The sequence below is a fragment of the Chrysochloris asiatica genome, unplaced genomic scaffold (assembly GCF_000296735.1).
Source record: "Chrysochloris asiatica unplaced genomic scaffold, ChrAsi1.0 scaffold00048, whole genome shotgun sequence".
Lineage (NCBI taxonomy): Eukaryota > Metazoa > Chordata > Mammalia > Afrosoricida > Chrysochloridae > Chrysochloris > Chrysochloris asiatica.
In genome coordinates this window covers 15,107,466-15,134,182 of record NW_006408566.1, presented here as the reverse complement: position 1 = coordinate 15,134,182, position 26,717 = coordinate 15,107,466, and the positions used below count along the sequence as shown (strand labels likewise).

General features: G+C 39.7%; 1 protein-coding gene across 2 annotated transcripts in view; it reads left to right on the top strand.

The window, feature by feature from the left end:
• The window catches only part of NFIA (nuclear factor I/A), a 505,904-nt gene extending 483,695 nt beyond the window's left edge, over window positions 1-22,209 (top strand). Inside the window, exon 11 of one of the 2 annotated variants that reach the window (XM_006862482.1) lies at window positions 21,137-22,209. In XM_006862482.1, coding sequence (XP_006862544.1) covers window positions 21,137-21,154 — 18 coding nt within the window. In that variant the 3' untranslated portion in view covers window positions 21,155-22,209. The remainder of the gene's footprint in view (window positions 1-21,136) is intronic. The other variant, XM_006862483.1, reaches the window with a different exon arrangement.
• The last annotated feature ends 4,508 nt before the right edge of the window (window positions 22,210-26,717 follow it).

Genomic DNA, 26,717 nt, shown 5'->3' with positions numbered 1-26,717 from the left:
AAGCATTGATCTCACTCAGATGGTGAGGGCCTGAGTGGGTCCTTCCCTTCTCTCAGTGCTTTGGGGTACCATCAAATCACATTTCCCTGATTGACAGCACAGAATACCTCCCATCAATACAATTGATTTTGTGAAAAAGGACAAGGGACATTTTTCAGCTGGAGACTTATGAATTATGGTAATGGCAAAGAGAACATTTCAGATATCCTTTTTCAGAGTAGAAGCCTAAATTGGGAACTAAGTTACTGTTGTGGTCCCAAACACAAGCGTGATTTTTACCCAATAATAATAATGAAGCAAAGAATGTTCACTATTAGAAAAAGCTTACTCAAAGTGTAAACTGATCTAGTTGAGACCAGCCATGAACCTGAGGATATTATATGGTGTCTTTAAAAGGCCATCTGCTAATTTTTTGTGGGAAATTTTTGGCTAAGTGAACAACTTTGAAAGACATTTCATTAAAGTTCAACTTCCAAGGCTTATACCTGTAGACCCTAACATAAATCCTATGTGAACTGACAAAACTGAGTGGGTGTCATTTGTGACCTGGAAATAAAAGGTCAATCACTGAATTTATAGCTTTTTTAGTGAAAAGAACATAAAGATTTCTGCCAACTGGAGTCAATCCATATTTTAATATTTCCTAGTTAAGATTATAAAATCAAGGGATTAGGATCATGCTGTTCAGTGAAGGTCAGAAATTAAATGTGATGGGCTAAGTGTCATTCCCAGGGGGCAGAAGTTAATATTTCAAAACCCATTTCCACCACTGACAGTCAAGAAATGAATCGTCCATGATCATTAACCTAAGGTAAGGGGAATCCCACTATCATTACTAAATTCAGTGATGATTATTACACTAATCAACTATAGTATTAAATTACTCTGCTGTCCTCCTATAATGTCCCCAAACAGTCATAGTGAGTGGATTGCTATCCAATAATTCTCATCACACAATTGAGAACAAATCAAGATGGAGGTTCATGGGTGAAGGCCTCTGTGTGAGGAAAGAAGTTGTGGCTGTTTGATGGATAAGAGTGATAACATAAAACCTTCCAGTATAATACAGCATTCTTCTAAGGCCAAGAATCTAGGCACCACTAGATTGACCAGTATGAATCATCAGTACACGTTTGTTTGTTTTTAAGTGCCATTGCATCATTCTGACTTGTTGTTGTTAGGTGACATCGAGTCGGTACCGACTCATTGTGATTCTATGCACAACAGAACAAAACACTGCCCGGTCCTGGGCCAACCTCACAATTGTTGCCACATTTGAGCCTGTTGATGCTGCCACTTTGCCAATCCATCTCACTGGGAATCTTCCTCTTTTTCTCTGACCTTCCACCTTACCAAACATGATATCCTTCTCTAGCGATTGGTCCCTCCTGTCCAAATTATGAGACACCTGGCCTCCAAGGAGCGCTCTGGCTGCACTCCTTCCAACACAGATGTGTTTATTCTTATGGAAGTCCATGGCACTTTTCAATATTCTCCTCTAACACCATAACTCAAACCCATCTATTCTTCTATAGTCTTCCTTATTCAGTGTCCAGCTTTCGTATGCATATGAGGTTATTGAAAGTACCAGGGATTGGGGCAAGTGTACCTTAGTCTTCAAGCTGACATCTTTGCTCTTCAGCACTTTAAAAAGGTCTTGTGCAGCAGATTTGCCTAATGCAACATGTCGTTTGATTTCTTGACTGCTGTTTCCATGAGTGTTGATAGTTGATCCAAGAAGAATGAAGTCTTTAACAACTTCAATCTTTTCCCCATTGATAAGAATGTTGTTTATTGGTCCAATGGTGAGGAGTTTTGTTTTCTTTACATTGAGATGCAATCCATACCAAAGGCTGTGGTCTTTAATCTTCATCAGTAAGTTTTTTAAGTCCTCTGCACTTCCAGCGAGCAAGATTGTATCATCTGCATATCGCAGGTTGTTAATGAGTCTTCCTCTAATCCTGATGCCCCAGTTTTCTTCACATAACCCAGCTTCTAGGATTATTTGCTCTGCATACAGGTTGAATAAGTATGGTGAAAGAATACAACCCTGTTGCACACCTTTCTTAATTTTAAACCATTCAGTATTCCTGTTTTCTGTTTGAACAACTGCCTCTCGGTCCAGGTACAGATTCCTCATGAGCACAATTAAGTGTTCGGGAATACTCATACTTCACAATGTTGTCCATAGCTTGTCATGATCCACAGAATCAGAGGCCTTTGCATAGTCAATAAAGCACAGGTAGACATCTTTCTAGTATTCTCTGCTTTCAGTCAATATCCATCTGATGTCAGCAATGATATCCCTTGTTCCACATCCTCTTCTGAATCTGGCTTTAACCTCTGGAAGTTCTCTGTCAATATATTGTTGCAGCTGTTTCTGTATTACTTTAGTAAAACTTTACTCACATGGGCTATCAAAGATACTGTCCAGTGATTTCTGCATTCTATTGCGTCACCTCTCTTTGGAATGAGCACAAATACAGATCTTTTCCAGTCTATTGGCCAGATAGTTGTCTTCCAAATTTCTTGGCATAGATTGACTGAGTGCTTCCAGGGCCACATCATTTTGTTGGAAGATTTCAATTTGTATTCCATCAATTCCTGGTGCCTTGTTCTTTGCCAATTCCTTCAATGTACCTTGGACTTCTTCCTTCAGTATCATGGGCTCTTGATCATATGCTACCTCTTGAAATGGTTGAACATGGACCATTGCCTTTTGTTACAGTGACTCTGTGTATTTCTTCCATCTTCTTTTGATGCTTTCTGCATCCTTCAATAATTTGTCCAGAGAATCCTTCAATAACGAAGTCAAGGCTTGAATTTTTTCTTCAGTTCCCTCAGCTTCAAAAATGCTGAATGTATTCTTCTCTTTTGGTTTTCTAACTCCAATTCTGACTCATAGTGACCCTGTATAGGGTTTCCTAGGAGTGGCTGATATGTTTGAACTGCCGACCTCATTGTTCAAACTGACTTTGCCTTCTAGTGCTTATCCTACAGCGCCACGCCAGGACTCCCAAATATTATAGATATACCAAAATGACAAATATGCATTTTGTTTTATTGTGGATTTTCTTGTTTCAACTCTGCTGTCTCTTTTCTCTTTTTTGGGAGAAAAATGAATCCATTTGCCAAGTTTTATCTTCTCCAAGTTGTTGGAGGTCTGGATCCCGTCTAGTTTGGATATTTATGAAGAGGGAAGAAAGGTTATTTAAATAGTCTTTATTGGGTGACTCAGACACATGTATACTAGACCATTTTCCAGTCCATTTTAAAAATACAAAAATTTTTTGGAACTGGAGAAACACAGAATGCTGAAGGTAGTCATTTCCTTAAAAGATTTTCTACCCCAGGCCCTTCATTTTTCAGGTACCACTGTAAGGCCATTTGGGAATAAAGTAATCTTTATAAATAAAGAGACAGAGCCCTTTGATTAGCTAATCAAAGACAGAGTGGGAGCAAGATGGAGGGCTTCTGATGCCAGGGAGGGCAGGAACTGGTGGCTCAATAAATGATTTAGGAAATGGTTTCCGTCTTATAAAGGTATTTTTATAACAGCCCAATATCCAATAAAGTGACCCACAGGCACTGACTGGGATCCTAAAGAATAAAAGCAGGCAACTCAGAATTTCACCTTGCGCAATTTCTTAATAGACTTACAGCCACGCGGTAGTGTGTGTGTGTGCACTCCCATGTGCACATGTGTATGTTTGCTTTGCTCAGGGGTAACTTTTGTTACACATTTTTCTAAGTTCTGTCCTTCACAGTGCAGACAACGGTTAAGTTTCTCATCCTCCTTCATAGGAAATGTGTTTTAAAGTGTCTCTTCATGAGGCGGGAAGTAGGGAGGACCTTTAATTTAAAGTTCAATATTTACATTTGTAATTTTGACTAATTTCTGTGTTCGCTTTAATTAAATTGAAATTGTTTAATTAGAATAAAACTAAAATTGATCATTAGGATTAATTTAACCTGATAGGCTTTGTGTGCCTTTCTAGACAAATATTATGAAATATAGTGATAATGAAGCTATGAGAGGTATAATTTCACATCTTATAATGATTTTAATATCTGCCAGTTGTTCTCTCTGCTGTCTGAATGGCACTGAATGGTGCCTTTTTTTTTTTTTTTAACATCATTTCCATTCTGCTGTGGCCACGCTGAATCTCTTAGTTGGCCTCTTCCCAAATATTTTTCCCTGTTAAAAGTCTAATGATATACCAAATTCTCTTCACGCCACCCTTCTAATAACATCGTTCTTTCCTTCTGTTTCGCCTTCACTTCCAGGAAGTCTTCCAGGAAGGCTACTTGCTTGGCTCTTCCGTGGGCCTTATAGCATAGTGATCTTTGTAAACTCAGAACTGCTGAATGAAACTCCATATGGATGCCTGCTGTCAACAAACCTATTGCTGTCAACAAACCACCCAAACAACTTAACAATAACCCAATAGGACAAAGTACAACTGCACATAGAGTTTCCAAGGCTGTAATCTTTATGGAAACAGACTGCCACATCTTTCTCCCCTAGAGGGACTGCTGGGTCAGAATTGCTGACCTTTCAGTTAGCAGCGAAGCACTGTAACCACCATGCCACCAGGGTTCCTTGTCCTGGAGTAAATGCTGTGAAATTTGCAGACTCTCATTAAACCCATCCTGATTTGTTGTTGGCTGTGAACCACGCACAGAACTAAGCTCCATAGTGAGAGAAAAGACTTATTTGTCGAGTCAAATAAACTCCAAGGGATGGTAGAAAGAAGGCATCTCCTACAAAGGCTTGGTTTCCTTCTAGGAAATAGATTGCCTCTTAGTCAAAGGAGCTTAATCGAAAAGGAACATCTTTCCAAGTTTGGTACCCTCTTTTAAAGAGCAGTATAGAGGGATGAGCAACTCATTTTATCATATCTGTTAGAACAAATTCAGTAACATAAGATCTGGACCTACCTGGCCATATGTTAACAAATATAAAGCCTTTTGAACTATTAACACTTACCAAAATACATAGACTATGCAAATCATTTTGAGTCTCAAATTCCTTCCATTAAATATTGTACTGGAGTTGCTTAAAAAAACTATAACATTGACAGTTATTATATTTGTTTCCTATAAAGCTAAAAACCAACCCCATTCCTGTTGATTCAATCCTGATTCTTAGTGACCCTATTGTGAAGAACTGCTCCACAGGATTTTTGAGTCTATAAATATTTATAATGCAGTTTGTGGGTTTGAACCACTAACCTTTCAATTAGCATCCCGGTGTTTAACCCACTGCACTAAAAGGGCTCCTTTTATTTTCTTTGGCAATCCTTAAAGGCAGAAATCCTTAGGGAAATGGAGAAGTAGCCAAAGTTAGATAAATTTTTATGAAAAACAAAGAAAAGAAACAAATGGACTGGATCAAAGGAAGACTTTATGATTCTCAGAATTTGGGGTTAACTAACCAGTGTGGAGACTATTTCATATGAAAGCTGTGATCTGTCTACACATTGGCCAATTAGTTGTGGTCAAAAGCTGAAAATTATTAGGGCTGAGATCTTCTTTTACCTTATCAACATAAGTAGACTCCTTCCCAAGAAGAAACCCATTTTGCCATTCATTTCACTGGATCATTATCTAAATGGGTCCCATCACTTTATTTATGTCCTTATCCAATAGGAGAAATATCTTGTTTTCATAGAAAATAGTGTTATTTGAAAGCATGTTGTTGTTGATTTCAACTCATAGCCTATTCCCATTTAATTTGGTTTGAGAGAATATTTAATATTTTCCAGCATTTCTGGCTATGTGGCTAAGGTTAGATGATTGGGAGAAAAGAATAAAAGGATAGTATATGGTCAGCATACTCATGTATTATTATAGTTATCTGAAAAAAAAAAAAAAGGACCAGTGTCCACTACTGGACTAGGCCAAGAAGCGACCATGAGTTAAAATATAAAGAGGAGGCTTCAGTCTTAGCCATAGCAGTGGTTTGCACACATTTCTTGTACAGATACTGCATGCTGTGAGGAATGCAAAAGTAAATAAATAAATGCAAAACAGAAATGAGAAGCATCAGCTCTGCCCTACTGGAACTTCTAATTCAGTTAGGAGACAAAATGTATGTGGTGAATATTCTCATGTATTATTTCATTTCATCCCCATAACTACGCTGCTAGGAAGATGAAATCTCTTTTTAATAGAAGTAAAAATTGAGACCCAGATTCACCATTGTCTCTGATTCCCTCGTCCATCTACCCTCAGCTGTGTAGGTTCTTATTAAAACCCCGGCAGCAGCCCTTACTTCTGAACTCCTTATCTGATTCAACACCTACCACTCCCCAGAGATACAGCTGCTGAACCTGGGGTACTGGGAATGCCACAACACTGAAGGTTTTCTGGGTATGCTCATAGGAACTACTAGGAAAGAGCTGTTTAAGTGTAAAAGATGCTGTAATGTAACTCTTAGGCTTTGCTCTAATGTAACAATTACAGTTAACATCATCATTAATTTCAATACCCCTGTATCTGTTTGATTGCCAGACAAACTCAGATCCATAGAGGGGATCCATGGCAGAGTCCCTGGTTCTGTGCCTCTGACTCCTTCCCATTTGCTTCCCCTAGGACCCTGGCCACTTTCTCTGAACTCCTAGACTCTTGCTTCCAACAAGATTGAATCTTAACCTCAATTAGCCAGGAAATAAAGTTTCTTTAGATTCGATATTACTTAACTATGAGCATCCCAGAATCTCTCCTTTACCTCATCCAGGTTTTAAACCCAAATTAGCCATTTCCTTCTCTCTGGTGTACTTTTATTGACTGGCAATTCCCTGAGATCTTTTGATCTCAAAAGTGTCTTGGTTTTGTTTGTTTGTAAATATAACATGGGATTATGTTTATCAAATCTGGATTGAGGACATTTCCCTTCATACCAGTTTTTAACTACATTTTCAAGGCAAAAATAAAACAAAGCAAAACTAAGCAAACCCTGGTGTTTATATATTAAGGGACTAAATATATGCATTAATTATTTCTATAAAGAACTCAAACAAATGATTGCAGGGAAATTTGAAATTATGGTTCTGGAACTCTAGAATGTGCATCTAGTATCCACTATGTGCCTTTCGACTCTGATGTTAACTTGAATGCCTTATAGGGAAACTTAAGGTGATCCAGTTCTCTTGGCCCCCAGCTGTCTTTCTCTCTTCCTTGTTGCTACAGTAGATCTGAGGAAACTTTTAATACTAACGAACGGTTGGTGCTGCCCAGTTTGTGAGTCTGAAATGCCTGAGAAAGCAGTACAAATTCTAACTATAAAACATTCCTTCTCCAAGCCTTGGAAACTAGCATACTGATGCTGGCAGAGTTCAGAGGGTGCACATGCAAATGAGGCTGTCATATAAAATGCTTAAGAGTGTTTTATTTAGTTTAAACCTGAACTTGAACTCGTAAACGTGTTTCTGGAGAAGAGCACAGAAAGGCTGATGCAAAAGAGGAAGGCATGTTATCACTCAGGCAATTCACTTCTTTAAGAGAAGAATCTTACAGTATTTTTCTTTTAATTTTAATTCTTTCAGCATAGAACAAAGTGGCATGACTGCAAAGTTTTTGTTACTGCAGAATCAGAATGAAAGAAAATGATCACCACTCTTGCAAAATGAACACTAAACAATAGGATCATCTATCCATAATAAGAGGAAAAGATGTTTAAAGGGGCAAGAGTGGGCTAATGTGCTGGACTGCAAAGTCAGTTTGAACTTCAAGGTCGGCGGTTCAAACTCCCCAGCCGCTTCTCAGAAACCCTATACAGGGTAGCTATGAGTCAGAACTGACTGTACAGCACTTAACAACAACAAACACGTAACAGACATCTGGTTTGGTGCTGTGGGATCAGCACTGGACTTCGAACCACAGGTCAGCAGTTCAAACCCACCAGGTGCTCCTCAGAAACCCTATACAGGGTCACAATCTGTCAGAACTGACATGGCAGCACTTAACAGCAACAAACATATCTGTTGTTTGTTTGCAGTTTCTAATTGGTTTTATTAAAATATAATAATAGTAAAAGTGAATAATTTCCAAACCAGCACTATATGTATATGTGAGTTCTGAGTTTGTTCTTAGATCTCAGTTACTTGGAGAGCCCAGCCAAATACAATTTATCTAAAAACAAAGCTTGATTTTGTAAAACACATTCTTGAATCTGACGCCAACAATCTTTATTTGTGAGCTCTCCAGCTCTAACATCAGCACTAAATAGGTAGACATGAATTACATTTTCTGTGTTAGAACAGTATTACCTCTCTCCAAGAAGCATAAATCCCAGACAGGGAAGCCAAGTAGCTCTGTCACTCCTTTATATTACATCTATATCCAAAACATAGATACGGTCTTTCAAGTAGACTGTAAGGGATTTTCATCTTTACACAGCTTCCCACTCCATCCCACATCCACCAAAAAGCCCGCCATTCACATACCATGAAATGTTTAGGAAGATTCTAGTTGTAATGAATATCGCTTAATTGCCAATTTATTCCAGAAATTTAGAATGAAATCAATCTGAACATAAAAATCATTTGTTGTTTCTGCATTTGTATAAACTATATATATATATAAAATCCATATATGTATAGAGAGAGAGAGAGAGAGAATTCTGGTGTTGCGTTGCAGGATAAGCACTGGACTGCTAACCACAAAGGTGGTGGTGGTTCGAACCCACCAGGTGATCCTTGACAAAACTATGCTGCTTTATGCTGTAGGGTCACAGTGAGTCAGAATTAAGTCTGGATTTGATTTGGGTTTATGTATATTGTCATTTGAAACTGCAAACTCATCCATGTCGGTTTGTTTTACAAGTCACATCTCAACAAAGGCATGTTTTGTTTCTATACAGCCCTAAATCCCTGTACATTTTCAGAAGGAGGAAAGCAATGTTCAGTGGTCCGCCGTCCTTGTTTTGCGGTGTCACATCCAGTTTCAACTGGTCTTGGGAGGAGTTGGCCACTAGGCCACACTGCATCAGTGCCTTCCGTAATGATGTGACTTACATTTTTGATGAGTATTTCAAAGTCGTTTTGTGTGCCCAAAATGCTATGAAAGTTGATATGCAGAGATCTGTTTTGCAGATAAGTTAACAGAAAAGTCATACAGTCTAGAATTTAGGACTGTGATTCCATCACCTGACTTTCCATGTTCAAACTGACTCTTCAGTCTCAATGAGGGACATGAACAGTTTACCCCTGAGAATATCACATCTACACTGTGGGCTGGGAAAATATGACTCCTAGGTGAATACAAATGGCCAAGTGCTTGACTATTAACAAAAGGTTGGCAGTTTGAACCCACTTAAGAGGCACTTCAGAAGAAAGGTTTAACAATCTACTTCAGAAAGTTTGTAGCCATGGATAAAACTCTATGAAACAGTCTTGTTCTGAAACACATGGGATAGCCATGAGTAAGAATAGATTCAGCAACAAATGAAGGGGCTAGGGAAATCTAAAACTAGGTGTTACTACAAGGTGAAAAAAGGTATAGGAACAGAAACTTTGCAGATAATCAGAGAGGTCTTACAAATTGCACAGCAAGTCTTTGTGTTAGGAACAAGGTAGAACCAGGGCTCCTAACTGGCAGTCCGGTGCTCAGGCACATCTCACTATACTCTTACTCTGTCTCAGGAATGAGAAAATGAAGATGCTACAACCTCCCCCGCATCCTGTCCAAACATCGTTTCTGAACCTTGTTCCTCTGGCTTATTATGGAAGCCACTTGACTCCATTGCTAAGTGAGGGGGTTGTGGTTGCAGTTCAATCCTTTCTCCTTCCTTTCCTTTCTTCATCTGGTGAATGGAGTAGGAAGGAATGCTGATTTGTTCTTTGAAAGAGTAGAGGATCTGCCTGAATTACTGGGGGACTCAAACACAGGTTTTGAGAGAAGGAGTAACTCGCTTGAGGGATGGGAGGAGAGAGGAAATGAGGCTGAAAAGAGACTAGACCAGGTCCAGGATAGCTAGCAGAGGAGGATTAAAGAGTAAAGAAGTGAAGATCTGTGGTCAGGAACATGCAGGGAGGCACCAACCAGGGTGAGGGAGTCCAAAGGTGAGAGATGCCATCCAGTGTCTGAAGGGTTCCTTGGCTGGAAAGGTTCGTTCAGGAATTTGTTTCAGGCAAAGTGCCAGATCTTCTGGCATTTGATCACAGGAAGTCTTTGGGAGAATGTTTTGGACATGCCTTTAGACATTTCACTTTACTGTCTACCTGCACAATCAGAACAGTAAAAGCAACATGGTAGGTGCATTGTTAGCCTGAGTCATGTTGCGGGGAGAGCTTTTCAGCTCTGGGGATGAGAAGGTGCAGGGAAGCACGCAGTGGAATGATGATAATAATGTGGCCATGCTCTACTGAGCTCTGACCTGCACTTCCAGGCCTCTTCTTTTAAACAAGAGAGGTTCCCTTTCTGGACCACCATTGGGCCAGCATCAAGTGTTACTGCCTTCACTTGTTAGCCAACAGGCATTTGATTAAAATGGGAATCTGATGTCTAGGAAGCATACATTTATTTTTTTTTCATTTCAGAGCTCTCTAAGGAAACTTGTTCTCATCCTTCCCCACTGCCCTCAAGTATCCCAATACTACTTTAAAAAATAAAAGGGAAAAAAAAGGGGGGGGGGGGATAGGGGAGAGATTATTTTAATCTTGGAAATTTAAAATTACAAAGGACTAGGCTGCCTTATTTATTTTCACCTTTGGGGCAGATATTAGCCAATAATAAAGCCTTGTATTGTGTCTTCAGACCAGAGCCAGCTTTTTATGGGTAACTTCCCTTATGGAAAAGGGTTTGTTCTATTTGGGGGCATTAAAATACAGCATTTAATGAATTTGTAACTAGAATCTTTCATCTGGCTTTTGTGTGATTGGGGGAGTGGCCTGACACATTCTGATATTTTGGTTGGGCTTTGCAGAATAGAAAAAGAATAAATAATAAACACCAGGCCAGACTTGGAGGGGGAAAAAAAAAAACAGCCACTAAACATCGTCGATGCATTTCCCACAGCAGAGCCATCCAGTGCGCTGCCCTGGCTCCACCCAGAAAATCCGGCAGTGCCAAGGGCAGCCAAGTAGATAGGAACTCCGGACGATTTCATCAGACTCTCGTCCCCTTAATCTCCACGCCGCACCTCAGATCTCAAGCAGCGTCCGTGGCGTGGGCTCACTTTAATGGGTAGAATCTATTTTTCATGAAAAAGCAGGAAATAAGCTGTCTCTTTCATAAAAAGATTTACAAAATGTAATCATTGTTGAAATATTCCCTTTGAACTGCTGTGTCCACGGGGGTCTCTGGCTCCCAGAGTCGTGCTTCATTAGAAGCCCCTCTCAGGCTTCTCCAGAATGGCAGGTACACTGGTGGCGCCAGGCTTTGATGTCTTGAATGAATGAAAGAAAAGCACAATAAAAAAGAGCTGTTGATCAAGCATAAAATACTCTTTAAGCTGACAGAATAGCTGCGTTAACACACCCTAAGCTGCTTTTAGTTTTCCCCTTTTTCCTCACATTTTCCTGTGCTTTGTGTACAGTGGGGGTTTGTATTTTATAAGAAGTCTCTGATCTATGTAGTATGCCATTCGCTAACAAAAACCAAAATAGGATTGTTTCTGTCCCACTTGGTTGCTTGACGACTCCCTCCCCCCTCCTTTCCCCTCACCCTCAACCTCCAAGGCCTGCAGTTTAGCCTCACAAGGCAAAGGCCCAAATGCCTTTCATAAACTTGAGCCAATTCCTTTTGTGTTCTTGGATTCAGTGCTCTGATTTTAATACAGCAATTAAAGACAGATTTTTTTATTTTTTTTAAAATTTTCTCAAGAACTTTCTCTTGCAACTAGGGAAATGGAACTGACAGAGCTGCTACTTTAAGCTAAGAAATTGTACCTTTAAATAAGAGAAGTCCACTTTGTGAAGTAGTAACGTTCCAAAGGAACTGGTCCTCTTTAAATCTCATGTGGACCTTGAGGCCCCACACACGTGTTAGTGAGACAACCTGTATCCCTTGCTCTACTGTTTTTCAGTATTTGACCCTGTCTACCTCCTATATCATTTAACCCCCACAGAAAGTAAAAAGTTTCCTCTCCTTTCCTAAATCTGAGACTCAGAGGTGCTAACTAAGCTGCCTAAAACACTAAACTAGGAAATAGTGGTACCAGGATTCCATTTGCTTACTACTCCAGAACACTCGTTCTTACCTTTCTGCATACTGATTGGTGGTTATGTGCCTTGGAGTCATGTTGACTCATGCACGGCCCCGTATAGAGATTCCTTGGCTGTAAATCTTTACAGGAGCAGAAAGCCTCATCTTTAGAACAGCTGGTAGTTACGAACTGCTGACCTTGAGGTTAGCAGCCTGATTCGTAACCACTACGCTACCAGAGCTCCTGCATACTACTCTCCAGTAAATCTTCAGAGCAAATATGTACTTTTTAGCCCATATAGTAAAAAAAAAAAAAAAAAATTGGTGAAAATGTAAAGGGAGACCAAAACTCAAAAAGTTCTTGGTGCTGGGGGGAGGAGACATTAGAGCAAGTTGGAATGCAATCAAAAGTTCAGATTTTGGAACCACAGTCAAACTAATTGTATTGTGCATGTGCTCTCAAGGTTTGGAGGTCCTGGGTGGCTTGTTTGGTTAAAGGAAAAAATACTAAATTTTTTTTCCCCATCTTGAGGTTTGAACCAAAACAGAGGTCTTGGCAGAGAGCAGCACAGTCACTCTCGAGGGAGTGGTTGTTTAGAGAATGCCTCTGAGCTCGTAGTAAGAAGGCAGCAGTCCATGTTAGAAAGCTGTTGCACATGCTACTGACGCACTTGGCCACAGTTGGCCCCGTTGCAACAGATCTTCAGTTGGAACTGCCCAGCGCTGTTCTTGGGAGAGTGTCTGTCATTTGGGACTTGGCTATGTGGCACAAGCATGGATGGGGCTCAACCATGCTCGAAGTCATCCATCCAAATTCCTGGCTTTATCTTCCTTGTGGTAACTAATATCAGGCTTTGGGAGCCTTAGAAACTGCTTGCTTACTCCTTCTGCCATTCACTTCACAGTATTTATTTAGGGCCTACTTGGGGCCAGCCACTGTGTAAGACACTGGGGATGCAGCACTCAAGAAGACACCCAGTGTTTTTGAGGAGAAAACAGGTAATTACAGTACAACTGTGACAGAGGTAAACACAGGGGCTAACCGCCTAGACAAAAACCCCTAGGTAGAAAAGACTTCTAATCTAAAAACTCAAGGACTAGTAAGTATTAGCAAAGCCAAGGAGAGAAGCAGAGTCTGTGCCAAGGCCCAGCAGGGAGAAAGAATGTGGCTTTGGGGGATCTGGAAGAAGTTTAAAACTGCACAAGTGTTAAGTATGAGTGGTGAAAAGATAAGGCCACAGAGGTAAGCAGGGCTGGTCATGATCCATTAATATTTTAATAGTTCCCTGTATAATAAACAAGTCTTAGTTTAGCCTTATTGAAAACAGGCATTCTTTAATTAACAAAATCAGACAAGAACAAATGGCCACAGAGATCAAAGCTCTAGGCTGGCAATACCAATAACTAACACTTGTATATAGTATGTCGTTTTTTTTTTGTTTTGTTTTTTTTTTTTTTCAGAAGAAATCATTGTAAACCACTGTTTTCTTCTAATGGAATGCAGAACTATTCTTACAAATCTCTGAGGTCCCGACAACAGGGACCAACTTTAAGTTGCACTACTAGTAAGTGGAAAAATGGAACTCAATCCTGAACACTGGACACTCAGTCTAATCAGTTAACATAGATTTCTAGAGAGCCTACTATGGAGTCCTGGTGTGGCACTATGGGGTTAATACGCTGGACTGCAAGGTCTGCTTGAGTCACAAGGCCGACGGTTCAAGTTCACAGCCGCTTCATGGAAACCCTATACAAGGGCCACTGTGAGTCGGAATTGGCTCAAAGGCACTTAACAATAACTGATCAGTGGTGTAATGGTGGTTCTGTGGTAGAAATCTAGCATTTCATGCAGAAGACTTGGGCTCAGTCCTGACCTCAGCAGCTCATGTGTATCCAATATCCACCTGCAAGTAGAGTCTTGTGTGTTTCTACGATGTTCAACAGGTTTCAGCAGAGCTTCAAGATTAAAGTGTACTAGGAGAAATGTCTGGTGTTCTATTTCTGAAAATCAGCCAATGAGAACCTGGTGGATCATAATGGTTTAACCAATCATGGGGAGGCACAGGACCTGAACGTGTTTTGTTCCCTTGTGCATGTCGACTTAATAGTAGTTAAAAACAACTTGTGATCAAAGCAAAGTACCTGGTTTCTTGAAGGATTTAGAAGTCCAAAGTCTAGTGCTCTCTTCTTGCTAGAAGATAAATTTTCAGAGAGCAGAGATCATCTTTATCTTACTCATCACTCTGTCCCCAGAATCTAGCATACTTAACAGCGAGCACACAGTAGGCTCGTAGTTCTTAATGTGTGAGTAAATGCTCCCAAGTGGTTATACTAATGTGGAAAACTAAAAGTATGCTCCATGGCCCTGTCCATTAACTCTGTGTTGGGGTGGGGGTCGATAGTATCAGGCACTTGGCTGGCCTGCCAAGGATAACTCATTTGGTCAAAAAACGAGCTTTATTTTAACTCATTCAAACAAAAGCAGGCAGCCAAAAATGACTAACTGTATTAACATAGCCCAGCAAAGGCAGCATCTCCTCTAGACAGAAGTTAAAATGGCGGCTGCAACTCACGGAGTGTTGGCTCCCGCGTCCTCTTTTAGAAGTGATGGAAAGTCAGGTTTGTTGCGTGGGGAGGGCTCCCAGTGTTTGCATGTTTCCGGTTTTTTTTTTTGTTTTTTTTTTTTTCTGTGTGTGGATGTCCTTAAATAACCCACCTTGCCTGGAGAAGAAAGCGAAGTGTCACACCCAGTTCTGGATTCCACATTAACAACCTCCTTCCGCAGTGTTAAACTTTGCCCTTGAGGCCTTTTGTTTAACTTTAATTTGAAAAACACATTCTGCCTCGTCACAGTTTGTTCCGCCCTCCTGTGCCCCCTCACCCTCACCTCCTCAGCACCCTCTCCCCCTTATTTTGGTTAAAGTAAAATATTTCAAGTAGACTTCCATTACTTTTTGTTTCTAAAATATACATACTGCCCTCTTAGGGAAAAAGAGTATATAAAAGGCCTTTTTAAAAGTAACCACACATGTTGGATTTGTAAGTTGTTAACTAAGGAGTTGAGCCTGTTGCCTTCATCAGCCGCCTCATCTTCAGCAGCCTCATGAACAAATACTGAAATTCTGCTTTTCATGTGGCCTAACAAGGAGCTCTGGTAGCATAGTGGTTACGAATCACACTGCTAACGTCAAGGTCGGCAGTTTGAAACTACCAGCCGTTCCGCGGGAAGAAAGATGAGGAGTTCTGCTCCTGCAGCCTCAGAAACCCTGTACAGGCCACTGTGAGTCGGAAACGACTCCATGGTACTTGACGACAACAACACCAACAGCAAGAAAGGAAACAGGAACACAGTGGCTCTATAGGATAAGCACTGGACTGAGAACCACAAGGTCCGTAGTTGGAGCCCACTAGATGGACACAGGAGAGATGAGGCAAAGATTGAACGCCTAGGAAACCCTATCGAGGGTCTCTGTGAGTCTGAATGACTTGATGGCACTTAACAGCAATAACAAAAAAAGGAAACAGCGCTGACAAAGTTGATTGTTGCTGTTAAATGTCACTGAGTCCATTCTGACTCACAGTGACCCTGTATAGGGCTTCTGAGGAGCCGCTGGTGAACTTGAACCACTGACCTTGCCATCCAGCACATTAACCCGCAGTGCCACACCAGGACCCACTGCCATTTCGGAGTTCTTGTTTCAGATGCAGTTGGGTAGATAGTGTTTGTTCATAAAAGCTGACTACTGTGAGTATTCCAGAGTTCTGGCAGAATGGGATTCAAACTTTCATGGAACTGTAAATTAAGGGGCGGGAAGTGTGATAAAGCTCCTTAGAGAACAGTGAGGGGAAAAAAGAGCCTCCCTGCAATGGTTAAATGAAATTTTATAAGCACATTCAGTGTGGAACTGTTTTGCATTACATGAGTTGAATACCTTAGAGACGCTACATCTGCAGGCACTTTATTAAATACTTAGTCAGCACTTTCCAACCTGATGAGATTACTTCTTCATTTGACTGGAGAAAAGGAAAGCTGAGCTCTTGTCCTGGGCTGCAGATTTCTTTTGATGTTTCACCTTGAACACTGTAAGAGGACAATCACCCCCCCTCCTTTTTTTTTTTCTCCCCTCCTCCCGCCCCCAGCGCAGCTTAAACGATAGAAATAGTGAATGTAATGGAGTAATTTTACTTAACTAGAGTCATTGTGGGAGCATGGATTTATGGAACTCCAAAACAACTATAGCTGCAAGTTTCTGAGGAAAAAAACCAGATCAAAGCCCCATGTTTACTTCAGTAATACAAACACTTCAAGATAACCACCATCATATGTTGTATTATAGTATTGGAACTCACTGTAGGTAGGAGACGGAAATGCCTTTGTAGTCTATCTGAATGCAGAAGGTTAGGTTGTTGTTTGTTGTAGCTAAGTGCTATTGAGTCTGTTCTCACTCACAGCGTCCCTGTATATGGTTTCCTACTTCAGACTACAAGGTCAGTAGTTCGAGTCCCCCAGCCGCTCAACAAGAGAAAAATGAGGCTTTCTGCTCCCACAAAGATTTGAAGGCCCAATACGGGGTCTCCATGATTTGGAAGCCACTGGTGTGGCGCTGTGGGTTAATATGCCAGACTGCAAAGTTGGTTTGAACTACAAGGTCGGTGGTTCAAGCTCACCAGTCGCTCCTTGGAAACCCTATACAGGGTCACTATGGGTCAGAACCGACTCGACGGCACTTAACAACAACATCTTTGCAGGAGCAGAAAGCTCATCTTTCTTCCGCACAGTGGCTGGTATAGGTTAGATTGTTGTTGTTACGTGCCATCGAGTTGGTTCCGACCCATAGCGCCCCTGTATAGGGTTTCCGAAGAGCAGCTGGTGAGCTTGAACCACTGACCTTGCAGTTCAAACGGCTTTGCAGTTTGGCATATTAACCCACAGCCCTACACCATTAAAGCGCTGTAAAGTAGGACGAGAGAAACGATATGAAGTATAAGCTTATGTCATAAAAGATCTGAAGACAATTTTTTTTAAACTCTCCATAAATGAATTTTGTTTAATGTGTCAACATTTTCCTAGTGATGGCTACTCAACCCAACAATTTAACCATCTCAGATTTCTTTCATGTGCTTCTTTTTATGACCCAAGTAGAAAAAATCTTTTGGAACTTGTACTGCCTACACAACAAAAATTGTAAGGAAAAAAGTCACAAGGGCAAAATGGACTTTTCCAAATCTTATCTTGTTCATCTGATGTTATTAATAATTTGTGGAAGTTTCTAGAAATCAGGAGCCTTACACAGGTGTGAATATCATATTCATCACACCGGTATTAAGAGTGCCTTCAGCTACAAAGTGATCATGAGAAAAATTGGTGGCATGGATGAATCTTTCTTTTATTATTGTAACTGTTTATCTTCTATTTCGGCTAATAAATAATTTAATCAGTGACCGACCTTCCCCCCCCCCCCAAAAAAAAAAAAAGAAAAAGTTCCCAGTGTAGTTCCCCTAACTTCCTTCCAATTCTGGAAACTCTTGGTCAAGTAGCTGAGTTAATTGTCATGAAGATTAGTGTGATGTTGAAATAAGTACTAATGGTCAATTTACAGGAGTGAAAAAAGTTGAAGAATAGGTTTCAGTTAGGGCCTGAAAGGGTTAATTAAGTTTTTTTCATGGGTTATTAAAGACCCCCAACCCACGTCTTCAGGAGTCATATTGACACCCCACCACAGGCCAACTAGACTCCTCTATTGACATGTTGCTGGTCAGAGCACAATAGTCCTCTGTGTCTGCAAATCATTGCTAAAATCATCTTAAGGAAAAAAAAAAAAAAAGTTTGAAAGCTTTAACATTAGACAAAAGCCCAAGAGCTGCAGTGCGCAGCTCAAAAACCCAGAGTCAGCAACTTCTATTGATTAAAAACTAACCTTTAAAGTAACTCTGAGAGTGTGTGGTTAGCATTTAAATTTAAACATGTCATGAGTTGATTTGTGTTACTGAATACCAACTCAGAAGGAGTAACATTCACATCACATTTTTTTTTTCTAATTCCCTTAAGCAGCTAAAGTATTTCATGAAATGTCAATAGGGCAAAAAAGGAAAAAAAAAAGGAAGAGGGGGGCAGATGCTGGGCCTTGTAGTTTTCTTTCCCATGCAAATATTCACTCCCCAAAAGAAAAGTGTGGAGAGTGAAATACAATAATTAGTCCTTTGTCTAACTTTCCCAAGTGCCAGAGAAAGACAGATTAATTAAATATACAACAGTGTTGGTTTTTGGAGTGGGGGTCTTGCTTGCTGTGCAAGTCATAAATTAGGCAGAATAAATACTTCAATGTGTTTGCAGTGGGCCTGCTACGTCAGAACCACTGGAAGGTTGGTGGGAGGAGAGCCGAGGGTTTCTTGCTAATGATAGTCACGTCTGGGTCTGTCTGGTTGCTAAGAGCAACCAGACATGATGTAACACCAGGATGAACTTGAACTTGGGGGACTTGAAAAGAGAACAATAGACCAGAGCAATCAATAAAGCCTATTTCAGTGAAGGATTACAGAGCTGCTCTGGGGTAACCTTGTCTGCAAGGCACATACTGAATAGTAAGATGTGTGAAGAAACTTTTTTTTTTTTTTTTTTTGCTTTGCTTTTTAAGAGGAGTGCAGAGGCACTGCAGATTTTTGTAGTGCGCGGAGGTCGCGTCCCGGAACTGTGATATGGAAAACTGCTCCCCCTGCTGACTCACTAGGTCCCAAACATTTGCTTCCAGAGAACTACAGTGCAGTGTCAATTTAAGAATTCTGGGACTTCATGACTGACTTACAAAGTGTGAAAAGAGAACATTTTAGGCATGATTCTCCACACCCAAAGTTTGAGGGTGTTTTGCTAAGGAGAGAACACTGCTTTAAAGTAGACCCCAGTTAGCTCTTAAGAGTAGCCTACTAAAAACAATTTGGAGTTTGCTTGCCTTCTTTCTTTCCCCTGGTTTTTTGTTTTGTTTTGTTTTTTCTTTTGTCCAGTTAGATTTAGGCCGGGTATATTTGCCAGGATGATTTCCTTTCAGGACACAAGAGGCTTTATTGTTTCCCTCAAAGCATGTGGTCAAAGAATAACATTTTAAAGTATACAGGATGAGTAGATTTTTGGTTTGGGCTAAGGTTTTTTAAACTCCTCTGGAAATCAAAGGTTGCTTGTGTGACCAGGAAATTTTATACCAACCTCCATGTAGCTATCATTTAGCCGTTTGTCCCTGGGATCAAATGAGTCCTCACTTCACCTAATTGAATCTCCTGGGCAAGGATGAATCTCATCTGACTGGATTAACCCAAATTAACTCTCTCTGATATTGTCAACATGGATTCCCAAGCATTCTCTTTTGCTAGAATTTGATGATTTTTTCTGTAGTAAATTTAACAAGGCATCCCTAGGAAACAAATTGCCGAAAAGTATAACTTGTAATAATTTATTTTGAGAAACTAAGTCGTATTACTTCATGATCAGCCACTTGGTTTAGTTCACAGATAAAAGAATCACAGAGAAAGCAGATGAAGTGATATATCACCTAAGGATTTATGAAAGGAAAAAATAACTGGTTAACAAGGCCTTGCAGGCATATGTTGTTATTGTTGTTAAGTGCTGTTGAATTGTTTGCAACTCATAGCAACACGTTAGAGGGTTTCTGAGGAGCAGCTGGTAGGTTTGAACTGGTGGTCTTACAGTTCAAACTGACCTTGCAGTCCAGTATTTATCCTACAGTGCCACAGTAGGATTCCAGCAGGCGTATGTTGTTGTTGTTTTAAATGCCATGTAGTCGGTTCAGACTCAGCGACTCTGAATAGGGTTTCCAGGGCTGTAAACTTCACAGGACTAGAAAAGCCTCATCTTTCTCCTGAGGAACGGCTGATAGTTTCAAACTGCTGACCTTGAAGTTAGCAGCCTGACTCATAACCACTGTGCTACCAGAGCATTTTCAGTAGGCAGGCATATGTTGTTGTTGTTGTTGTTGTTGTTGTTGTTGTTGTTAGTGCCATCAAGTCAGTTCCAACCCATGGTGGCACCCTGTATAGGGTTTCCAAGGAGCAGCTGGTGAGTTTGAACTACCGACTTCGTGGTTCAAGTCCAACTGGTGGTCCAGTGCTTTATCCCCCAGCTCCACACCAGGACAACAACATCAACATTAGGCCCCATATAAGGCCACCATGAGTCTAAACCGATCCAATGGCGGTGGGTTTGTTTTTTGATGTATCCTATCAGAGTGTGGGGGTGATACAAACAATGTACTCAGTGCTAACTGAAAGGTGGGGGGTTTGGTCCACCCAAGGGCACGTTGGAAGAAAGGCCTGTGATCTGCTTCCAAAAAATCAGCCGTTCAAAAACTTTACAGAGCACAGAGCTTCCCTGATATACAGGTTGTTGCCATAAGTTGTCATCAACTTGATGGCCACTGCTGGTGGTGATGAGGTCTTCCAATGCCGTTTGGACAGCTAACCCTATTAAGAGAATGTAACAATAACATTTTTAGTGCATTTAAAAGAAGACATTGTGAAACTTGCAGTATAAGAATAGCCATTCAGAACCACGTGAAACCTCTCTAGTCACCCATTCTCCATTTAGGCAACTCTTCTACATTGAAAACCTGCTGTATGTGAGGCACTGTGCTGGGTACTAGGGATCCAATGTTTAAAAAGACCATCAAGCTCCGTGTCCTCTTATAGTTACTCCCATGAAGGTATAAAACCTCATTTGTCTTTCATACAACCATAAGTAAATACTTCCTTGTCTAAGACATACTCAGAATGTTGACAAATCCTGAAGATGACATTTAATTTTAATTTCATCTGAGTAAGATCAGATTCAGTGTCTCAAGAATTGCTTTTGTTGTTCCTTTACTTTCCCAGTGATTCTCCCATTCATCCTTAATGTCGATATTCTGGTTGGAAAGGTACTTCCTAAAAAGGTTATTTTAGGAGTTGTTCTTCTTATTGCACCTTTGTTTTTGTCTTCCAGTCCTGGTACCTGGGATAAAAGTTGCAGCATCCCACCATCCACCAGACAGACCACCTGACCCCTTCTCAACTCTGTAACATGGACGCAACCTCAACCCAGCGCGGTTACAACTTCACTGTCAGTGGAAGGGGAAAAAAACCGATTCAACTCAACTTGTTCAAGGAAACTGCAAGCATTTTGGTCAAACAACAAAGGCCATAACCTTTTGGGATTTTTTTTTTTTTTTTTTTTTAAGTACTTTAGGGACTGTTGTAATTTTCTCATATGGTGCTGGAGATGGTTGGGCTTTGTAACATTTGAAGTGTTTCTGTGGTAGCGTGAGCATTAGGTGATGTGGCTAGAGGAGGTCGACCTCTTGCTCACTGACTTCCCGTTGTAACACACCTGACGGAGCCTGGCTGTTTCACAGTATTTCATGAATTTACCCACACAGGTGTGATCCTCGAGCAATCCAAGAGGCACGCAGAGAACTAAATCTTTTGTAGTAGCTGAGATCTGCAATCTATAACTTACGGGACAGTCAAAGGGCAACGTTTTCTGTAACATATTGGAGAAAGAAAATGCAGTTTTGTTCCTGTTTTATTTTTCTTTTAGTTTGGTTTGGTTCAGCAGTCAGCAGTTAAGTATATAACATGGCCCGCAAGGACAATGAATTCACTCATGTTGCAGAACAATTCTGAAAATGGCAAACTACTACTACTACTATTCAGTTTTTTTTAAAGTTTTGAAATGCTGCACTTACATTAAAAAAAAAAGACAACTTTATTTTTCAACAATTTCAACAATGACACAAAAATTCATAGGGAAATGGGGAAGATGGTCTGTTTTGACAGAAACTGACAGGAATCAATCAAAACAATCGAATTTTGAATTGAGTAAAGTGCAATTTCATTGGATAGCTAAATATCTTTGTAAGATAGAGATTGTTGAAAATTCTATTTTTGTTTTTCAAGTCCTCCCACCCCAGGACTCTAAATTATTGGGGTAAAAAACAGCCTTGCAAGAAAAAGGGGAGCTATTTTTGCTTTTTATGTTTTTTATTGTTAAACTTGTATCCCTTTAAAAACTGAAGGAAAAAGAAAAAAACAAAAAAAACAAAAAAAAATACAAAACAAAAAAAAAAAAACACACAAATCTAATGGTGCTTTTACCACAATATGTTAATGACATTAAATGCTAATTAATTATTTTCTGTTATCAAAGCACATAACTAAAATGAAATCATGGTATCTGTTAATTTTTTAAGCTAGAAGTCACTATAATGGATTCTGCCAATTCTGAAAATTTTTACATGTATCCAGCAACATAGGATTTATCAGTTATCAGACACTTCATTGTACCAGAGATTGTCCAGAAATTTTAAAGACCTTTGCATCCCTGAACTGGGCTATGGGAAAACTATAATAATAATAATAATGAAACCAATACTGACACAAATGCTGGTGCCCATTCAGATCAAGGGTACTTGTTAGGGGAAAAAAAAAAATAGTTTGCACCCCAAATGTCCTGTATCTTATGTAAAAAACAAAAAACAAAAAAACAAAAAAACAGAAAAAAGGAAAAAAAAAGTGCAAGTGAATTTTCTATCAGACAGCGAAGCACCCTTTGCTTCCCATGCAACTTCAAGAAGGTTCCGTATACTATACATATATATACGTTCTGGTTGGCAAGCCCCGCTGATCAGAGAAAGTCTCTGCATGTTCTAGTGTTAGTAACTAATTTTTATATAGTTAATGTAGGATAAAGTAGAGTGCATTAAGACACAATATTGTAATCCCTACTCTAGGCACTTGCCTTTAAACTATGTTTTTCAGCCCTTCAGAAGGGTTCTACTACTGTCCTATACAATCAAGTAACTGAAATTCTTGGGAAGACACTTTGCTCCTCATCTTTTCCCCCCTGAAACAATGTTGTTTTGTTTTGTTTTGTTTTTTTCCTTAATTTGCACGAAAACAAAAATTCCATATCAATGTGCCTTGCCCTGGATAGCGATTATTTGTGGAATTGTTGCACATGCTCCTCTATTGAAAGGGGTTTTTCCCTAGTCAAGCATTTGGAGACACTTTTTTGTAAATGTGACTTTTATGTCAGCCATTGTCAGTTCCAACATCTAGAACGAAATAGAAAGTTAGTTGTTCCGCAGATAGGAGTAGTCTTTATTGTCCGGTATGGTCAGTAGCAGTGCTATCCTGAGATCTGTAGATGCTTAGAATATCAGTATTTTGGATGTTGCTGCATTTTACAATTTATTTGGAGTCTTCCTTTATTTCCCCTCCCAACCCCCAGATATATGAAAATATGCAATACCTGCTTATATCATGTAGAAAAGCTTAGCGATTATTAATTTTTCTTTTTTTTTTTTTCTTTTTTTTTTTATTTGACCAAAGTCGGTGCTGCACCTGACGCAGTGTGTTTTAGGTGTTTGTCTTTGTACTTTTTTGTGTGTGATTTTTGAATGCACGTGCGCAGGAAGGGCCCCTCTTAGAGAAGCAGTCAAACTGTGAAGCACTAAGCTGACCCTGCTTCAAGCAATTTTGTTTTTACAACTGTTCCTTTCACAAGCAAGCCTTAAAAAAATAATAATAAAAAATAAAAAAAAATAAGACAACTTCCTTTTTCTTCAGCTCCCACACCCCATTTTTCTTAGCAGACTGCAGTCAATCCACATTCAAGAAAAAGTATATAATGCCCATTTTTATATGCACGTTTTTAAACTTCCAAGTTCTGAAAATTGTTTACTGGTTATCTCTATTTAAGGAAAAAAAAATAATAAAATAAAACATTTTGGATTTTCATATGTGTCTGATAAGTGGTTGAATAGTCGTTTGGCGCTGTTGTATGGTGTGATTGTCAGTGTACTGTGTCACTTCCTGTAGCCAGCCAGCATACTTTGCCTTCCCCTATAGCACTTAGCTGGGCATTACTTTATTATGACATATGTGCACTAAAAAAAAAAACAAAACAAAAAAAACAAAAAAAGGAAAAAAAAAAAAAAAGAAGAAAAAAATAGCAGCTTTCAGTGCTTCACAGTGAAGGGAAAAAGCCTAGACAAACATTTTGTCAGAACCTTGCGATACGCCAAGGTAATACCAGTAAATTGGTTGTATATATAATAAAATTGCACCCTTTTTTTAAAAACAAAACAAACTAAGCAATAGTTTGGGCAGTTTTAGTTGTTTTTAGTGATGAGCATGCTGTAGTCATGACTGCAAAGAGAGAGAATAAACTGCCCACTCAGAAGATATGTAATTTGTATGTTGTATAGTTTTATTGATTACACTGATTTATTCTACCCTATTTTATAATGCAGGACTTTTGTAATGTTGTTTAAATGAGGAAAATTTTCTGTCAAATTAGCCTAGTGAAATTTCTGATTGTTCATTATAAAGGCAGCATTCATAGAATTGCTTTTCTTTCTTTTTACCCCCATTTGGGAACTGGATTTAAGTTTAAAACTTTCCTGTTTCCTTTTTTTTTTTTTTTTTTTTGTAAGTATTTAAATACAGTTTTTGTTTTTGTTTTTTGTTTTCTTTCTCTCAATGGTGTAACATATTCCTATGCTTGTGAAGTATAGGTCTACTGAAAAACCATTGTAAATGGACGTTACAGGTATGCTGTATTTTTGAAGGTATTTTGTTGTATTAAGTTTAATGAAGCTAAAATTAGGGAACTCAGCAGATTTGCAGGAAAAAAAAATGTTTTAAAGGCTTTAAAACATTAGGGAGGCAGTATAGGGTAATTATGAACAGGGGTTAAGTATTAAATACACTAAATTACATTTTTGTTCATGTTTCATTGTCCAGAAAGCAGCAGGAAACTGTAGTTCCGTTGTAATCAAGCAGGAAAGAAACACCAACAATACAACTGTTTTATTTTTTAAACTAGAAGCCAAGCAAAGATATTTGAGGAGGACTTTGCTACTTGGGGTTTATAGACAGACAGATTGAGAGTGCTATCAGCATTTGAAGGCCCAGCACTTGATTTTGAGACACATTTGGATTTTTTCCTTTCCCATCAGATGGCATTAACAATATTGACAAAGATAAGTCCCACAGATAACTCTCTGTGTTGACTCTTTGTCTAAGGAACTGATGTCAGAGGCACAAACACCAAATCTTCACCATCTTTCCATATACTTTTCTTTCTGGTCCTTCATTCTGCCACGGACACGTTCCTTTTTGGATCCTTCAGGGGCAGAGCCTCTCTCCCTAACACCACTATATTCATCCCAGAGCCTTTTTCTCTCCTTTGAGGTTGGAATGAACTCTTGTGTTTCTTCACCCGGTGGTATGACAGTTATTTTAGTGTCAGCTCACCCGGCCCCCACCACCACAGTCAGCTGTGGGCTATAGGCAGACAGACAAGGTACACTTCCCAAAGCTTGTGTTACTCGTAACAACTGAAATGTAAAGGAACCCAAACTTTCCAGAGTCACAGTATTCAGTCAGCCCATAGAAATATGCAAAATACATCTCAAGAACTTTGTCTTTCACTTTTTTCAAACTCCTACCCGCCCCACCCCCCATCCATCCCGTGCTTTGAATTTTGTAGTTTCAGTCTCATAAGAATTTACAAAATCTGGACTAAGAAAGTGTTTTGTGTGTGTGTGTGTGTGTGTGTGTGTGTGTGTTTCCCCTCATGATTGTTTGTGGAGGGATGGGGTGGGTTTTCTAAGAATGTCATTTAATGTACTTGGCATCATGTCTCTGGAATTACCTTTTTGTCAGTAGTGATGGTCCGCTATGTCGGTCTCTCTGTGTCCTCTGTCTCTGTCCATCTCTCTCTCTCTCTCTCTCTCTCTCTCTCTCTCTCTCTCTCTCTGTGTGTGTGTGTGTGTGTGTGTGTGTGTGTTTTCTTTCTGTTTTGTGTTTTTATTTTGGTAGGAGGCCTCCATAGAACAAATTTAAAACAAAACCGGCATGGTAATGTAAGGAGAGCTTCAGTGGCACCTCACAACCCACCCTCACGAGATCTGTAATAATAAGACAGTCTCAGAGCTCACTGCCCACCAGGCAGGGCTTCCATTCAAACACGCTTCCGAGGCCAATTTTGTCTTGAAGCCAATGCATGTATTTACTGTTTGACAGTAAACCCGCTCTGCCTTCTCCACATCCAAGGCTGTGCATTCGTCTAATTAGCGTCGTGTATGTTTTCCTTTTATTTTTTTCCAATAAAGAAAGCAGTGGGATGAAAATTGCTTTGATATACGGCAGGTAACATTGAAGCTATTCCATAGCACTTAACTGTAGTGAATAGTATGTCACCAATTCTGAAATCAATTTAATGTTTAATGCAAATCCATTACATGGTGCTATTACAGGCTGACAAAATGATTTACACAAATGTGACAACTTGGGCTCAATTCACTCTGCTTTCCAACAGTGTAAATGCATAGCAGTGTTTATCTGCATGAGAACTATGCACTAATCTATCTGAAGAAGAAGAAAAAAAAAACTATATCAACTTTGGTATCTACTTTCCGTTTACTTCAATCCTTGCCTTTTTGGTCATTGTTATAATGCCAGCTTTAGGACAGAAAGAATTATAAGAAAACCAGCATAATACCTGATATATTAAAAAT